This window comes from Neofelis nebulosa, chromosome 1, assembly GCF_028018385.1.
Source record: "Neofelis nebulosa isolate mNeoNeb1 chromosome 1, mNeoNeb1.pri, whole genome shotgun sequence".
Classification (NCBI taxonomy): domain Eukaryota; kingdom Metazoa; phylum Chordata; class Mammalia; order Carnivora; family Felidae; genus Neofelis; species Neofelis nebulosa.
The window spans coordinates 234,077,085-234,092,115 of NC_080782.1; the positions used below are offsets into that span (position 1 = coordinate 234,077,085).

General features: G+C 49.6%; 1 protein-coding gene across 7 annotated transcripts in view; it reads right to left on the reverse strand.

The window, feature by feature from the left end:
* Positions 1–15,031, reverse strand: part of ALOX5AP (arachidonate 5-lipoxygenase activating protein) — a 68,297-nt gene that overhangs the window by 48,539 nt on the left and 4,727 nt on the right. For 4 of the 7 annotated variants that reach the window (XM_058688352.1, XM_058688377.1, XM_058688341.1 and 1 more), the window contains exons 2-4: positions 13,210–13,309; positions 3,619–3,792; positions 2,919–2,989 (exon numbers count right to left, since the gene is read on the reverse strand). In XM_058688352.1, coding sequence (XP_058544335.1) covers positions 2,919–2,989; positions 3,619–3,792; positions 13,210–13,309 — 345 coding nt within the window. Of the gene's footprint in view, positions 1–2,918; positions 2,990–3,618; positions 3,793–8,890; positions 9,098–9,208; positions 9,452–13,209; positions 13,310–15,031 lie in introns of those variants that run through there. The other 3 variants (XM_058688363.1, XM_058688385.1, XM_058688394.1) reach the window with 3 other exon arrangements.

The window sequence follows — 15,031 nt, forward strand, 5'->3', positions numbered from 1 at the left end:
AGGTGAGGTCTGCAGGATAAGGGCCCCTCCTCTCCTCTCTAAGGGAAAGAAACCTTGCCCGGAAAAAATCCTTTTCTTTTGCTAACAACTTTCTTGCCTCACCCTCCTTCCTATAAAAACCTTCCATTTTGTACAACCCCTCTGCACCCCCCCTCTGCTTGCTAGATGGGGTGCTGGAATCGTGAATCCTTTAATGAAGCCGATTAGGTCTTCAAATTTATTCGGTTGAATTTTATTTTTTAACAAGGTGGAATCTGAAACCAAGTTTGTATAATTTTAAAACCGTGTTACCACCACCCGTGCCATCAATAATCACATTTACTGGGCTTCTATTGTTAGGTTGAACTATATGAAACTGCCATTTTTGTGGATCCTAAACTGTCAGGCATCAGCAGTTTTCTATGGTTCAATCTGATATATGCCATGCACTATGTCAGGGACTTTATGCACAGTCTCTCAAGCATCCTGGGAACTCAATTATTCCTGCTTTACAAATGGGGAAACTGAGGCTTAGGAAGGATGACTGAAGAACAGCCCAGGGTCACAACACCAGCAATGAGTGTCCTCACAATAGCCTCTAGGGATGCCTGAGTGGCTCATTTGATTAAGTATCTGACTCTTGATTTTGGCTCAGGTCATGATCTCACAGTTCATGTGTTAGAGCCCTCCCATCAGGCTTTGCGCTGACTGCGCAGAGCCTGCTTGGGATTCTCTCTCTCCCTCTGTCTCTGCCCCTCCCCTGCTCATGCATGTGTGCTCTCTCTCTCTCTCTCTCTGTCCCTCTGTCTCTCAAAATAAAGAAAGAAAACACTTAAGAATTAAAAAAAAAAAAAAAAAAGAACTGTCTCCAGTCGTCAGTCCCCAGACCCTCCCAAAACACTAGTGTTATGTGACAGGTAAGAAAACCAAAACACAAAAGAAACCACTTATGAAGTTCATGCTATTATCTGAAAGTCACGAAACTGTCACAATTCACAATCTGCCCTGAACAAAGTTTTTCCTGGTTTGTCCCATCTGGATGGCTCTGCTCTAACTTACCAGCACATCTCTCTCTCAACGGGAGCTAAACTGAACATGAGCTCACAAGAGTCAGGGGTGGAAAATGGCTGTGCTCATGCCTCGTGGACCCACCAGTAGGAAAAGCACAGTGGGTTCGAATCTGGACTCGAAAATTCTGAGGTTTGAGCAAACCGCTTGTCCCTCTGGGACTCGGGCTCCTGCTCCTGTAAAGTGAAGAATCTGGGCTAGAATGATCTCTGAGGTTCCTTTTGACTAAACAATCCAGTAATTTACTATAGAGCGTAAGAAGTGACGATTACCGAAGAGGGTTTACTGACGCTTTTGACCCCTAGCAATGCCAACAACTGCTTGGCAGAAAATGCATAGTCCCGGGGCTCTGAAACACCTTCACACTCCCTTTGTATTTATCTAGCTAGAACAACTCTACATCCGTCTCTATCGAGTATCATCTAGGACCTAAAAGGAATCGTAACTCCTCGTATAAGCATAGTTTGGCTTGATTTTTCAAGTGACGCCAGACACGTTTCTTATTTCACTCGGGATAGATAGTGGTAAATAAACAGTGAGTGATGACGGCCTTATGGAGCACAGGAGGAGGCCACATGCTGTCCCTGAAGGAGTTTCTGCTGCCATCCCTCACCTCTGTTCTCTGTCCCTGCGCCTGATTTCTTTCCTTCATGGCGCTTCTCACTCTCGGCAACAATGTATCCATTCGCTTTTTTTTCCTGTGGTTCATCTCACCAAGTGCCATGTGCTCGGCCACTACGTCTTGTTATTTATCACCGTGTATCTAAGCACAGGGCTCGTCACGTAGGAGGTGCTCAAGGTCTATGCATCATATACGTGGATAATGCAGAAAAGCCCTGGTGCAAAATCCAGGACTTAGCGCCAGAGACCTGGGCTCTGTTTCTGGCTCTGTTATTCACCAGCTGAGTAACCTTGAGCCCGTCATCTCATCTCCCCGAACCAAAGTGTTCTCCAGGCGAATAGAGGGAGGGGCGCCTGGGTGGCTCCGCGGGGTTAAGCGTCTGCCTCTCGGTTTGGGTTCAGAGCCTGTGTGGGACTCTCCCTCTCCCTCTCTCTCTCTGCCCCCTCCCCCACTCACTCTCTCCACCACTCTCAAAAAGAAATAAAGAAACTTAACAAAAAGATAACAGAGGGAGATAATACGCCCTCTACCTACTCCCTCAAGTGGGAGAAGAGGTAAGGATTAAAGAGTCCCTCGGGGGACACTTGTGGCCTTTTCTTACACACCCCCGCGGGGGGCCACATTGTGGAAGCTGGCCAGGTCACGCCAGCCCTTCCCCCACCCCCCACCCCCCCGCCAGGCACAGTGCCGATCTCCAAAGGGGACCCGAAAAACACGACTCTGGTTTCCTGGTCCTCTTAAGTCAACTCTGGGAGGCAACCCGCTGAAGTCAAGACCGTGGGCGGCTGCTAACCCCAGAGAAGGCTGGGGACCTGGAATCCGGCCCGTGGCTCTGCAGACCCAGGCCCGACAGAGGACCTGCCACCCTGCCAGCTTATTAGCAGAGGAGCAGAGTGACGTTGGTCCCAGAATAGATCCCTCAGGCGCCCTCATTTATAATGCCCTTGTATCTGTGCTAACACTGCTTAAGGATTCTGAGTCACATTTAGCCTTAAACCACCCTTGTCGGCGCAGAAGCTCTCAACCAGCCACCGGGGAGCAAACATTAGCAATGCATTATCGCACCCGCTCCGCACAGGCGCAGAGCATGCCTGAAACACGACCTCCCGAGGGTTCTCACCTCTCCGAGGGCTTCACGGGGATCGGAGCTGGAGGTCAAGCAAAGTCTTTTCAACAAAAGAGCCCGCGCTTGAACCTCCCCACGGCGCACGCTCCAGAAAGAGAACACACAAGGAGAAGCCAGAGTTACCTTGGCTGCAGAGCAGCCCTGCGCTCCAGAGCACGACAAGGAACGTGGGGTACGCGTCCACACAGTTTTGGCTGTAGAATAAAAAAAAAATAATAAATAAGGAGAAGAAGCATTAGGAAACACGCTACCGCGGCACCGTCTGAAAATCACCTGAAACCCCAGGCCGATAATCACCATCACGCATGAAGCACGAACCCCATTCATGACTCCACTTATGAGACATAGGCAGTGGTATAAAGCAAATACATGCTCAGAATCCATTTAGTCCCTTCCTCAGTGAAGCCAGTCGGAGACTCGGTTTCTTGATGGATTCGTTTTGGCAGGGTTCCTGCTCCTGGCTGTGCCAAAGTGCTTCTTGGAATTGAAAAGTGAGCAACACAGACAGCAGGGCTGTGGCAGCTGTCAGGATTGGGGGTGGGGGGTGGGGGGTGCAGGAGAGAGGAGCCCAACTGAGAAACCTTTGTCAGACACACAAGTCAGCTCAGACCCACAGGCGAGGCTGGGGAGGGGGGCGGGGAGATGAGCTTCGAGCGTGAAAGAAACCAGGGTCGATTCAGAAAAGCTGACGCTCAGAAAGGTCTCGTGCTGGTGGTGCGATCGCCGTGTTCAGGGCTCAGTCTTCACTCTCGGGGAGGGGCCTTCCCCTCACACCAGCCACCATGCTGATATTTTACACCCTTTGTCCCCCCCGGACACTCACCGCAGCCGTGTGAGCGCGCAGGGTGACTGCATGCGTTTTCTGCGGCTGCTGAACAGGTAGCCCCAAACATCGGGGCTTAAAACAAGACAAATCATCTGGAGGTCAGAAGTCCAAATGGGTCTCACTGGGCCACGGTCAAGGTGGGTCAGCATGGCTGCAAGCCTGCTGGAGACCCTAGGGAAGAATCCGTTTTGCCTTGCCTTTCTCAGCTTCTAGAGATCACCTGCATTCCTTGGCTTGTGGCCCCCCTTCCAACCTCAAAGGCAGCAGTGGCCGAGAGGGTCTTTCTGACACCCACTTCTCCGCCTCCTTCCTTCACAGTTAAAGAACCCTTGTTAGGGGTGCCTGGGTGGCTCAGTCGGTTAAGCGTCTGACTTCCTCAAGGCATGATCTCGCAGTTCACGGGTTTGAGCCCCGCGTCGGGCTCTGTGCTAACACCTGAGCCTGGAACCTGCTTCAGATTCTGTGTCTCCCTCTCTCTCTGCCCCTCCCCCACTCACTCTCTGTCTCTCTCTCAAAAATAAATAAACATTAAAAAAGAAAAGAATCCTGGTGATTCCATTGGTTCCACCCAAATAATCCAGAGTAATCTCTTGATTTTAAGGTCAGGTGGTTAACGATCTGAATTCCTTCTTGCCATGTAACAGAACCTACAGGTTCCCGGGGTTGGGATGTAAAGATGTTTGGGGGCTCTTCATTCAGTCTACCACAGTTACCCTCATTTTCACATGAGAAACTGAGGTTGGGAGAAGTTGACTAACTGCTGAGTGTCACTGAGCTACAAGGTGGTGGGACCAGGATGCACGTCCTGGTCAGTCCAACTCTGTAACCATATCTGTTAGCTTTTCGACTACACTAAAAAAATAGCAAATATCCTCTGGAAAAGTTGACAGTCTCGGTCAGGACCATCAATATGCACATCCACATTGGTAAAAACCCTCAACAAAGTAGGGCCAGATGGAACATACTTCAACATCATAAAGGCCACATATGAAAACACCCACAGCGAATATCATACTCAATGGGGAAAAACTGAGAGTGTTCCCTCTGGGGTCGGGAACAAGACAGGGATGTCCACTCTCACCATGCATTATTTAGCATAGTACTAGAAGTCTTAGCCTCAGCAGACAACAAAAGGAAATCCAAATTGGCAAGAATGAAATCAAACTTTCATTATTTGCAAACAAGATGATATTCTATGGAGAACACCGGAAAGACTCCACCAAAAAAATTGATAGAACTAATACGAATTCAGCAGAGTCGCAGGACATGAAATCAATGTACAGAAATCTGTTGCATTTCTCTACGCCGATCATGAAGCAGCAGAAAAAGAAGTCAAGGAATTGATTCCATTTACAATCACACAAAAACAATAAGATACCTCGGAATAAACCTAGCCAGAGAGGTAAAATATCTGTACTCTGAAAACCGTAGAACAGTTATGGAATATCTTGAAGAGGACACAAAGAACTGGAAAAATAGTCCATGCTTATGGACTGGAAGAACAACCATTGTTAAAATGTCTATACTACCCAAAGCAATCCACACATGTAATGCAATCCCTATCAAAATACCACCAGCATTTTTCACAGAGCTAGAACAAACAGTCTTAAAATATGTATGGAACCACAGAACACTCTGAATAGCCAAAGCAATCCTGAAAAAGAAAAACAAAGCTAGAGGCATCACGATTCGGGACCTCTAGCTATATTACAAAGCTGTAGTCATCAAGACAGTATGGTACTGACACAAAAACAGACACATAGATCAGTGGAACAGAATAGAAGATCCAGAAATGGACCTACCACTACATGGTCAACTCACCTTTGACAGAGCAGGAAAGAATACCCAATGGAAAAAAAACAGTCTCCTCAACAAATGGTGTTGGGAAAACTGAAGAACAAGGTGCAGAAGAATGAAACTGGACCACTTTCTTACAGCATACACAAAAATAAATTCAAAATGGATGAAAGACCTAAATGTGAGGCAGGAAACCATCAAAATCCTAGAGGAGAACACGGCAGCAACTTCTCTGACCTCGGCGGTAGCCACGTCTTACTAGACATGTCGCAAGAAGCAAAAATGAACTCCTGGAGCTTCATCAAGATAAAAAGCTTCTGCACAGTGAAGGAAACAAACAACAAAACTAAAAGGCAGCCTACAGAATGGGGGAAGATATTTGATAAAGCATTAGTATCCAAAATCTATAAAGAACTTGTCAAACTCAACACCCCAAAAACAAAAAGACCAGTTAAGAAATGGGCAGAAGGGGTGCCTGAGTGGCTCAGTAGGTTGAGTCAGTTAAGTCAGTCCAACTCTTGATGTTGGCTTAGGTAACAATCTCACGGTCATGAGATCGAGCCCCATGCCGGGCTCCTCACTGGTCACAGAAACTGCTTAAGATTCTCTCTCTTCCTCTGTCCTTCCCCATCCTCAAAAAGAAAGGAAAGAAAGAAAGAAAGAAAGAAAGAAAGAAAGAAAGAAAGAAAGAAAGAAAGAAAGAAAGAAAGGAAGAAAGAAAGAAAGAAAAAGGAAGGAAGGAAGGAAGGAAGGAAGGAAGGAAGGAAGGAAGGAAGGAAGGAAGAGGAAAAATGAGCAGAAGACATGAATAGATGTTTTTCCAAAGAAGACATCCAGATGGCTAACAGACATATGAAAAGATGTTCAATATCACTCATCACCAGAGAAATACAAATCAAAACCACAATGAGACACCACCTCACACCTGTCAGAATGGCTAAAATGAACAACTCTGGAAACAACAGATGTTGGCGAGGACGTGGAGAAAGGGGAACCCTTTCGCATTGTTGGTGGGAATGCAAACTGGTGCAGCCACTCTGGAGAACATATGGAGGTTCCTCAAAAAGTTAAAAATAGAACTACCCTACGACCCAGCAATTGCACTCCTAAGTAGTTACCCAAAGGATACAAAAGTACAGTTTCAAAGGCAGTGCATGTACCCCAAAGTTCACAGCAGCACTATCAACAATAGCCAAGCTATGAAAAGAGCCCAAATGTCCATCAACTGATGAATGGATAAAGAAGACGTGGTATACATAAATACAATGGAGTATTACTCATGCTATGCGCAATGATGTGGATGGAGCCAGAGGATATGCTAAGCAAAATAAGTCAGGCAGAGAAAGACAAATACCCTATGATTTTACTCATATATAGAATTTGAGAAACAAAATAGATGTACATACGGGAAGGGGGAAAAAAGAGAGAGGGAAACAAATCACAAGGGACTCTTTATGATGAGAACAAACTGAGGGTTGAGGGAGGGAGGTGGGTAGGGGATGGGCTAGATGGGTGATGGGCATTCAGGGAGGGCACTTGTCGTGTTGAGCACCGGGTGTTGTATGTAAGTGATGAATCACTCAATTCTACTCCTGAAAACAATATTACACTATATTTGAACTAACTACACCTTGGATAAACACTTGAAAAAAGAAAAAAAGGGGCGCCTGGGTGGCGTAGTCGGTTAAGCGTCCGACTTCAGCCAGGTCACGATCTCGCGGTCCGTGAGTTCGAGCCCCGCGTCAGGCTCTGGGCTGATGGCTCGGAGCCTGGAGCCTGTTTCCGATTCTGTGTCTCCCTCTCTCTCTGCCCCTCCCCCGTTCATGCTGTGTCTCTCTCTGTCCCAAAAATAAATAAAAAAACGTTGAAAAAAAATTAAAAAAAAAAAACACGCACATCCGTGGAAAAACCACCTTAGGAGACATGGAAGCGTGAATGGGGAAGGGCAGTGCAATGGAGTGGAAAGGGCACGTGACTAAGGTTTCACCTCTGACCTGACATTCACCATCTGTTTGTCAATGGCAAAATAATCACTTTGGATGTAGTTTTCTCACCTGAAACACTAAGAGACTGATAGTAACTCTAAGATCCACGTAAGCTTTAAGAGTTGATGCTCTAGTGAGGTGGTCCTCAAAGTGTTGTCCCTGGATCAGCAGGCATCAGAAATACCTGGGAACTGCAAGTGTTAATGCCCATCTGAGACCTACAGAATTAAACACTCCAGGGGTGGGGCCCCGCAATCTGTGTTTTAACGGGCTGACTGTTTTAACAGGCCCTCTAGGTGACTCTGAAGCACACTCAAGTTTGAAAACCACTGGTCTAATGTCACTCAAACTAACAGGCAAAGCAAAGATGCACTCTTCAAAGCGTATTTGGCCTTTTATCCGAATTGCTTCCTTGGATTCCTTCATCTGGACCCTCCCCGATCTGGTTCTCATGACTTTCCTCCTAAATCGGCGACGGACCCTTATTCAGACTGATAGCGTCTCGTGCCTCAGTGGTACCATTGAGAACTCTGGAATGACCGAGCCCTGGTCCATCCCCCGCAGAGAACCCAGAGAGGATGTGCCGTGTCCCTGACCACAGGAAGTTTCGTGTCCCTCTGACGATCAAAAGATCCGCCACCGGAGAGGTCAATGAAATTAAAGGTAAGAAAGCAGCGTATCCTACCCTGGGATACAGGCACAGGGGAGAGAGCACAGCCCCGCTGAGCTTGCTGGGTACCCAGGGGTTTCACTGATCTAGCGGACACAGTAGTACTTACGTAAGTACTTCTGTGTCTCATTCCCAAAGGTGGAGAAAAACAAAAGGGAAAATACGAGTCCTTTTCTCCACGAACACATTGATGGTGTGGTGCATCATACTGAACACAGCACAGTGACCTGTCCACAAACCCGGCAAGCGCCTCGGAATCAGACCCGGAGGAAGGGCAGGAGCCTTGAACCGACTTATCATTTGGGGTGAAGTACTCAGCGAACAAACAGGTCCCGTATGCAGCTATGGAGCGCCCCAACGTCACAGCTATTACGTATTAGAGGAACAAACCCACAGCCTTGGGACTGAGAATGTGACCCTGGAAAACTAGGTCACGTTATTATTTATTTAACTGAATAATGTTCTATGTCTGATGGGATCTAATACCTGAGGCTCCAACAATTTGACGATCTATTAATGCCAAAGATCGCCCCTACGTCCTCCTCATTCACATGCTTCTGGTTTTGTTTGTATTTGAGTACTGGTTTGGGCTGGGTGATGCAGTTTTTCAAAATGCTTAATTATCTAAGGAATTTGCTCATTAGAAAGAACGGTATAGTAATGTGACATTGGATCAGTCCTTCAATCATTCCTGCCTGTTGTCTCAAGTCACCCGGGTCCCTCATAAAACACGCTCTGTCTGGATTGGAATGAAACTCCCAACTCCTGTCCCTCGATCTAGCTCAAGCCAGTCTTTTTCCGATCCAGAGTCTCTGACCCGTCTTCGATCCACAGCTCCCCACGCATATGTCCCTCCTTGACAGAGAGCCACTGCCGGGCTGAATTCAAGTGGCATTGGTCAGTGACAGGGCCGTCCCTTGAGGTGGAGCCGGATGGATGTTCACACGCTCTTTAAAGGCACAAAGCCTGGGTCCGATGCCTACTCTGCCGCTGCGTGAGTGTACTGAGCCTCAGTTTTCTTCATCTATAAGAGGTGAGTGGAGACGTAAGTAATTACCGCCCTGGCTTATGAAAATAAAATGAGATAGAGCAGTGCCCAGCTCAGAACAAGCATTCAATAAACGGTGACTGTTACCTCTCCAATGTCTTCCTTCTTACAGTCCCCAGTGGAAATGTCTTTCCTGCGGACAAATTGTTATTACTCCAAATTTTCTTTTGTGGAGGGTTTTGTGCCGTTCTTTCTACGAGACAAAATTGACAGGCCCATCTTGGCTCTCTTCATTTCCCCAGGTCTGATTCTGAGGCACTTGCCCGATTTGTCGACAAGTCACTCTGCTGTGTTCAATGTGATGCACGACACTCTGTGTGCTCATGGAGAAAAGGACTCATATTTTCCCTTTTGTTTTTCTCCACCTTCGGGAATAAGTGCAGGAGAACTTACTAAGGGTTTTGTTTAGGTTGACTGCAAGCAAGTAAATGATCACTAATAATAGTAATAGTAGCTATACTAATGGATGGAATCAATGCGGAACTATTAGCTTCAAGTTATTTACAAGTCCACCCTACTTAGAAGTGAGCCTAAAGCGGATTCTGAAGGGTGCCCGGGTGGCTCAGTCGGTGAAGCGTCCGACTTCAGCTCAGGCCGTGATCTTGCGGTTCGTGGGTTCAAGCCCGGCGTTGGGTTCTGTGTTGACAACTCAGAGCCTGGAGCCTGCTTCGGATTCTGTGTCTCCCTCTCTCTCTGCCCCTCCCCCACTCTCTCTCTCTCTCTCTCTCAAAAATAGATAAATGTTAAAAAATAAAAATAAAAATAAACAGTGGATTTTGAGAGGTGCAGGGGAGAAGGGATATTAGGGTGGCATTTTCCAAAAAATGCATTTTGTGAGGCACTAAACCCTGGATATGATCTGCCCAAAAAAAGGGATGGGGGTGTATCTGTAGTTAAAAAAGACTTCCCCTTCTTGGAGAACCAAGAATCACAGTGTTCCTCAGTACCTTAGAAGTTCTCAAAAGTCCTGTTTTACAGAACTTGCTCTCCTCTGTAATACCTGTTACCAGCCCAGGAACGTGTAATCTATGGGACGTGTGTAGAAAATTACATTTCTCGGGGCGCCTGGGTGGCGCAGTCGGTTAAGCGTCCGACTTCAGCCAGGTCACGATCTCGCGGTCCGTGAGTTCGAGCCCCGCGTCAGGCTCTGGGCCGATGGCTCAGAGCCTGGAGCCTGCTTCCGATTCTGTGTCTCCCTCTCTCTCTGCCCCTCCCCCGTTCATGCTCTGTCTCTCTCTGTCCCAAAAATAAATAAAAAACGTTGAAAAAAAAAATTAAAAAAAAAAAAAAAAGAAAGAAAATTACATTTCTCCAGAGACCCGTCACCTCTCTGCAGCCCGTGCTTACCAGCATCATGGGGAAGAATCTTGGGTCAGTTTAACTGAGATTTTTCTCCAGAAATCAAGCTCTGTTCCAGCTGTGCTCATCATCTGGGAACAGGGCTTTGGACTACGCCTTGCACATGTGAACAGAGTCAAGGTCAAGATTCTTTTTATCTCTCAAACCCTGACTCGGCTCTACCCTCGTAGACCGTTAACCGGGGCCCCATTGGAGCCGATGTGCCACACCCAGCCGCGATACCCGTTTATCAACTGCCCCCCCCACCCCCCATCTCGAACCGTCTGCATCACTCAGCAGTCATATTTGGTGCTGAAAAATCTGCATCAGGCGTTTCAATCCGCCAGCATCATTTATCCTTTACACTAGTTTTTCTTTACAGCCATGGTCTGGAAACATTTATGATCTCACACCCCATCAACCAGAAGATCTGATCGTGCAACCCTGTGACGGGTATAATACACACAGCGCTCTCAACCTGTGTATTAAAACCGAGAAAAGCTTAATTTCTTATATTTTTTTTTTGATAGCAAGATTAAATCCCTGTTCTTTTCTTGCTGCACGTCCACGGCTCAGCTCGCACCCTCTTTGGTGCTTTGGGGGCCAGACGAGCTACGGCCGGAGAAGAGTCCCTATGACACAGGACCCCTTGGCAGGAACTTCCTGGCAGACACAGGCACACTGGCGCCTCTGGGTTCTCTCAGCACGTGGTGGCCCGTGGCCCTGATCTTTCAGCCCTTGGACAAACCACCACAGGCACACAGAGTGCCGTCAGCTGGGTCAGGGAGGAAGTGGTCTTTGTAACAGAACCACAGCAGCGTCTGGGCCGCCTCCCTCTTCCAGAAAATTCTCCGTTTCTCCCCCTTAGCTGCTCCCGCTCTGCAGCTCCCTCTCCTCCTAACTCTTGTGGCTCTCCTCCCACGGAGGTGAAGCACAGACGCGTGGCTTGGGGGAGCTGGGCCACGCGCCCACACCGTGGGGACCCCCGGCGCAGCCGGGATGGGCCACCACGGTCCTCCAGCGCCTTCTTCCCTCCGGAACCCCGCAGCCTTGCGGAACTTCCAAACCGCCCTCCCAAATGACGCGGGGCAGCGGCCACCAAAGGGCGACTTCTGCAATTTGGAGGCTGGCGCCCCGGGCCAGGTATGGGCGGGGCCACTCCTTAGGCGCAGAGCCAGCACCCCCCTGGGGGACGCGGCAGAACCCGGACGGCCTGGCCTCCTCCACGTCGTCTTCGTTGCTGCCAAAACGGAAACTGAACTTCCGCACGAGGTGCGGGGAAACCACCGCAGGTCACCTGCGCCGCCCGGCTTCTCCGGAACGGAGCCACCCGTGGAACTGCTAATAACGCGGAGATCTGGGCAGAAAGAAGCTTCTCTTTCCCAAGTAGTCAAATAGCGTCAATGTGCCCTTCGGGGTTGTTTGCAGAGAGAGATTCGGGTCGTCCCTGATCAAAGACACCTTCTTCGCACCTCTCCCACGCAGAGTGTCTGAGAGGCGCTCTCACGGCTCGCCCTGCAAATGGCACAAAGACAGATGCGCCCTACGTACGTTCCCTACGCTCCTTTAAGCGTCGGTGTCTAAAATGGCTTCAGACACATCTTTAAACTTTTTCAACTGATTCTGAGAATTAATACCCCGAAGGTCCACATGTTAAAAGAGAAATATCCCCGTAGGTAGTTTAGCAAAGGATTTCCCTGAGACCAGACTGCTGGAATGACCCTACTGGGGACAGCAGAGTGTGAGCGAGGGGGGCCCCACGGCAGGTGGCGAGGGCCCGAGTAAAGAGGAGGTCTTGGAGGGGCTTCGAGCACTCGGGAGTGGCCTCAAGTCCCGAGCCCAAAAGGCAAAGGGCTCGGAAAGGGTGAGGGGCCCTGGATATCAGCCTGTGCCAATTTCCTTGGGTATCCACGACTGCCCCTGTGGAAAGATCTCTGCGGCCATCAGAGCCACCTCCGAGTTGAGACTGAAGACCAGCTCCTTGGCCAGCTCCTCTCCGAAGCCTTTCCCCGTGACAGGCCCCTGGTCACAGGCACAGAGAAGCAGACAGGCCACTGCCTGAAACTGCTGTTCAAATACATTCTGCATAAAGGAAAAACGCGTGTGTGAATAACGTCCATTCAGATTTGCATCCCGAGTAGCTCCCATCTCCGTCTCTGAGCTGCTCAGGTATTTTCAAACAGGTTTTTTATTCAAAAGTAAAGAGTGGCAGGGGGTGGGGGGGTAGGGGGGATGGGGAGGAATTGCACAGCTCCCCCATGTTACCAAAGGTCCTGGCACACCTCCAGATGTCCCCCCAAGGGGGACGCAAGGGACAGTGAGCTGAAGGCTGTCACCATCGCATCCCACCTGTTGCCTCCAAAGCCAGCCGATGAGTTTGCATGGCTGGTTTGCATGGTAGTCCCTTCGGACGGATTCCCCAGGAAATCGGTAACGCTGTGGCTACGTGACTGGCTCAGAGGTTTCTGGAGCACGGGGGAGCTGCGGCGATCGCACCTCTCCCCGCTCCCGCCCCCACTATCCCTGATTCCTTTCTTTAAACACTAGCCCTTATTAAGATGACCAAGGGTGCCCCCAACACCCCCCCACCCAGGTGAGGTTCAATCGTCCCTGGGAGCTCTGCCTTCCTGGCACTCTGAAGGTCGACCCAGACAGACATGTAGCCTTGACGGTGGCCTTCACTCCAGTAGGAAGGCTCCCTTTGCCCAGGGCCCACTCTGTTAGTTTGCACTATCAGGGTTTGAACTCACTTGGCAGTGTAGACGCGTTCAAAGGCAAGTGTTCCCGTCCTCTGGAAGCTCCGCCCATTCTGTGTCTTGCTTTCATGCTCCACCTTGTGGGCAAAGAACCCTGACAGAGGGAAAGGTTTGGATCTGGTTTACCATGGGCACGTTCATGAGCCTGTTGTCCCCTTATTTTACTAGAACGTTAAATGTTTCCTCGGTGTGCCCTCCAAACAGCCCGAATGTCTTCTGTCAAACGTCATTTGCCAGAAATTCACTCAGCAGCTGTCTCTACTAACCTCTGACTTGCCACGAGCCAGACACTTAGCTTGCATCCGAGAACAAAACACACAAAGGACGTTGGCCGGAGAAGCTCATGCTCTGGCGGGGGTGGAAGAGGAGGAGGCAGACGGTAAACCGCGAACAAAACACTTAGATGAAATTTATCCAGTGCACCCAGCCGCGGATGGAGGGGAACGCAGAGCCTGGTGGGGGGCCACGTGCGGTGCCCACAGGGTGGACAGAGCGAAAAAGCACTAAGTGAGCCCAGGCCTGGAGAAGAGGATAGTTGAGAAGCGCCTGCCGGATTTGGTGGCGTGACTGTGACCTTGATGTGAGCCGCGGTAAGAAAATCAGAATTCATGCCCATCTCATGAGCCACAAGGAGTCACTGGCAGGGATAAGCTGAGCAAGTGTTGGAAGCAGGAAGCCACTCGGTCTTCTGCATGGGGAGCGTCCAGAGGGGTCAGGACCGGGACAGCGGAAGATAGGGAGCCCGCTAAGGTGGGGCGGTGGGCTGGGTGGGGGGGGGTTGCCAAGAAGCCAGAATCCCAAGGGTCTGTCTATAGATTGGATGGAGCGGGGAGGGATGAAGGTCTCTCTCCCTTCCCCTCCTCTTTTACTCCTCTGCTCCTATTTCCAGAATATCAGGGGTCCCTGTGGGATGCCTTTTCATCAGCTTGATATTAGCCTCCTCAAAAAGCTGTGAAATGGATGCCTTATCAACCGTGTATAGGAATAAAAGCCTTCTCTGATTTCCTTTTGGGCAAAAGCACAGCCGTACCCTAGCAACGTGCCTGTCTGGGGGCATAGCAGCTACGGGCCCGCTGGTAGGCAGGGGGCGTCGCCCTCCAGCAGACCCCTGACGTCTATTCCCTCGATGGGCCTTGTGCCCGCTCCTCGGAGTGAGCCATGCTGTCTCCCCTTTGTAGACAAGGCCCCAGTGACTCAGGGGGGTTGGGTGGCATTCCCAGAGCCACCCCACTGGGGAACAGTGAAGCTGGGGACTCAGATCCAAGGAAACAGATGAGGATATTTTCTTCCTGTTGCTGTCACATTGCAGCTCACCGCAGGGGACCCACCAGCCACACGGGGTTTAAGTACACATCTGTCTGTTCTGAATGTCTCTTCTTAGCACAAAGGACAGCAGGAAGTCCTGCTCACTGGCTTTCCAGAACCTAAGGGTTCTGAACCTAAGGGCCCAGAACCTAAGAGGCCCTCGCCTCTGAACAGGTGGCAGAGATAATATTAAGAAAGTCAGAGGTGATTTCTGCAACCAGCAGCACGACGTGGCTATAGTTCTCCGTGCCTGCCTGCCTTCTGTCTCTCCTTGCTCAGACAGACGCCTTCCTCGTTTGCAGGGCTTGCCCTCGACCCGTGACTTCCAGCCCGTTCCTGCCGCCTCTCCAGGCCTTTGTCTCATCAGTGTTCTCCCCAATTCCTGAACCTTCCCTCTCTTTTTTCCTCCTTCTCTTGACCCTAGAAACATACTCGGATCTTTCCTACCCACTAAACAAAAAAGCAAGCCTGCCCCAGCCTACGAGGCTTTCCCTCTCCCTCCTTCTTAGCT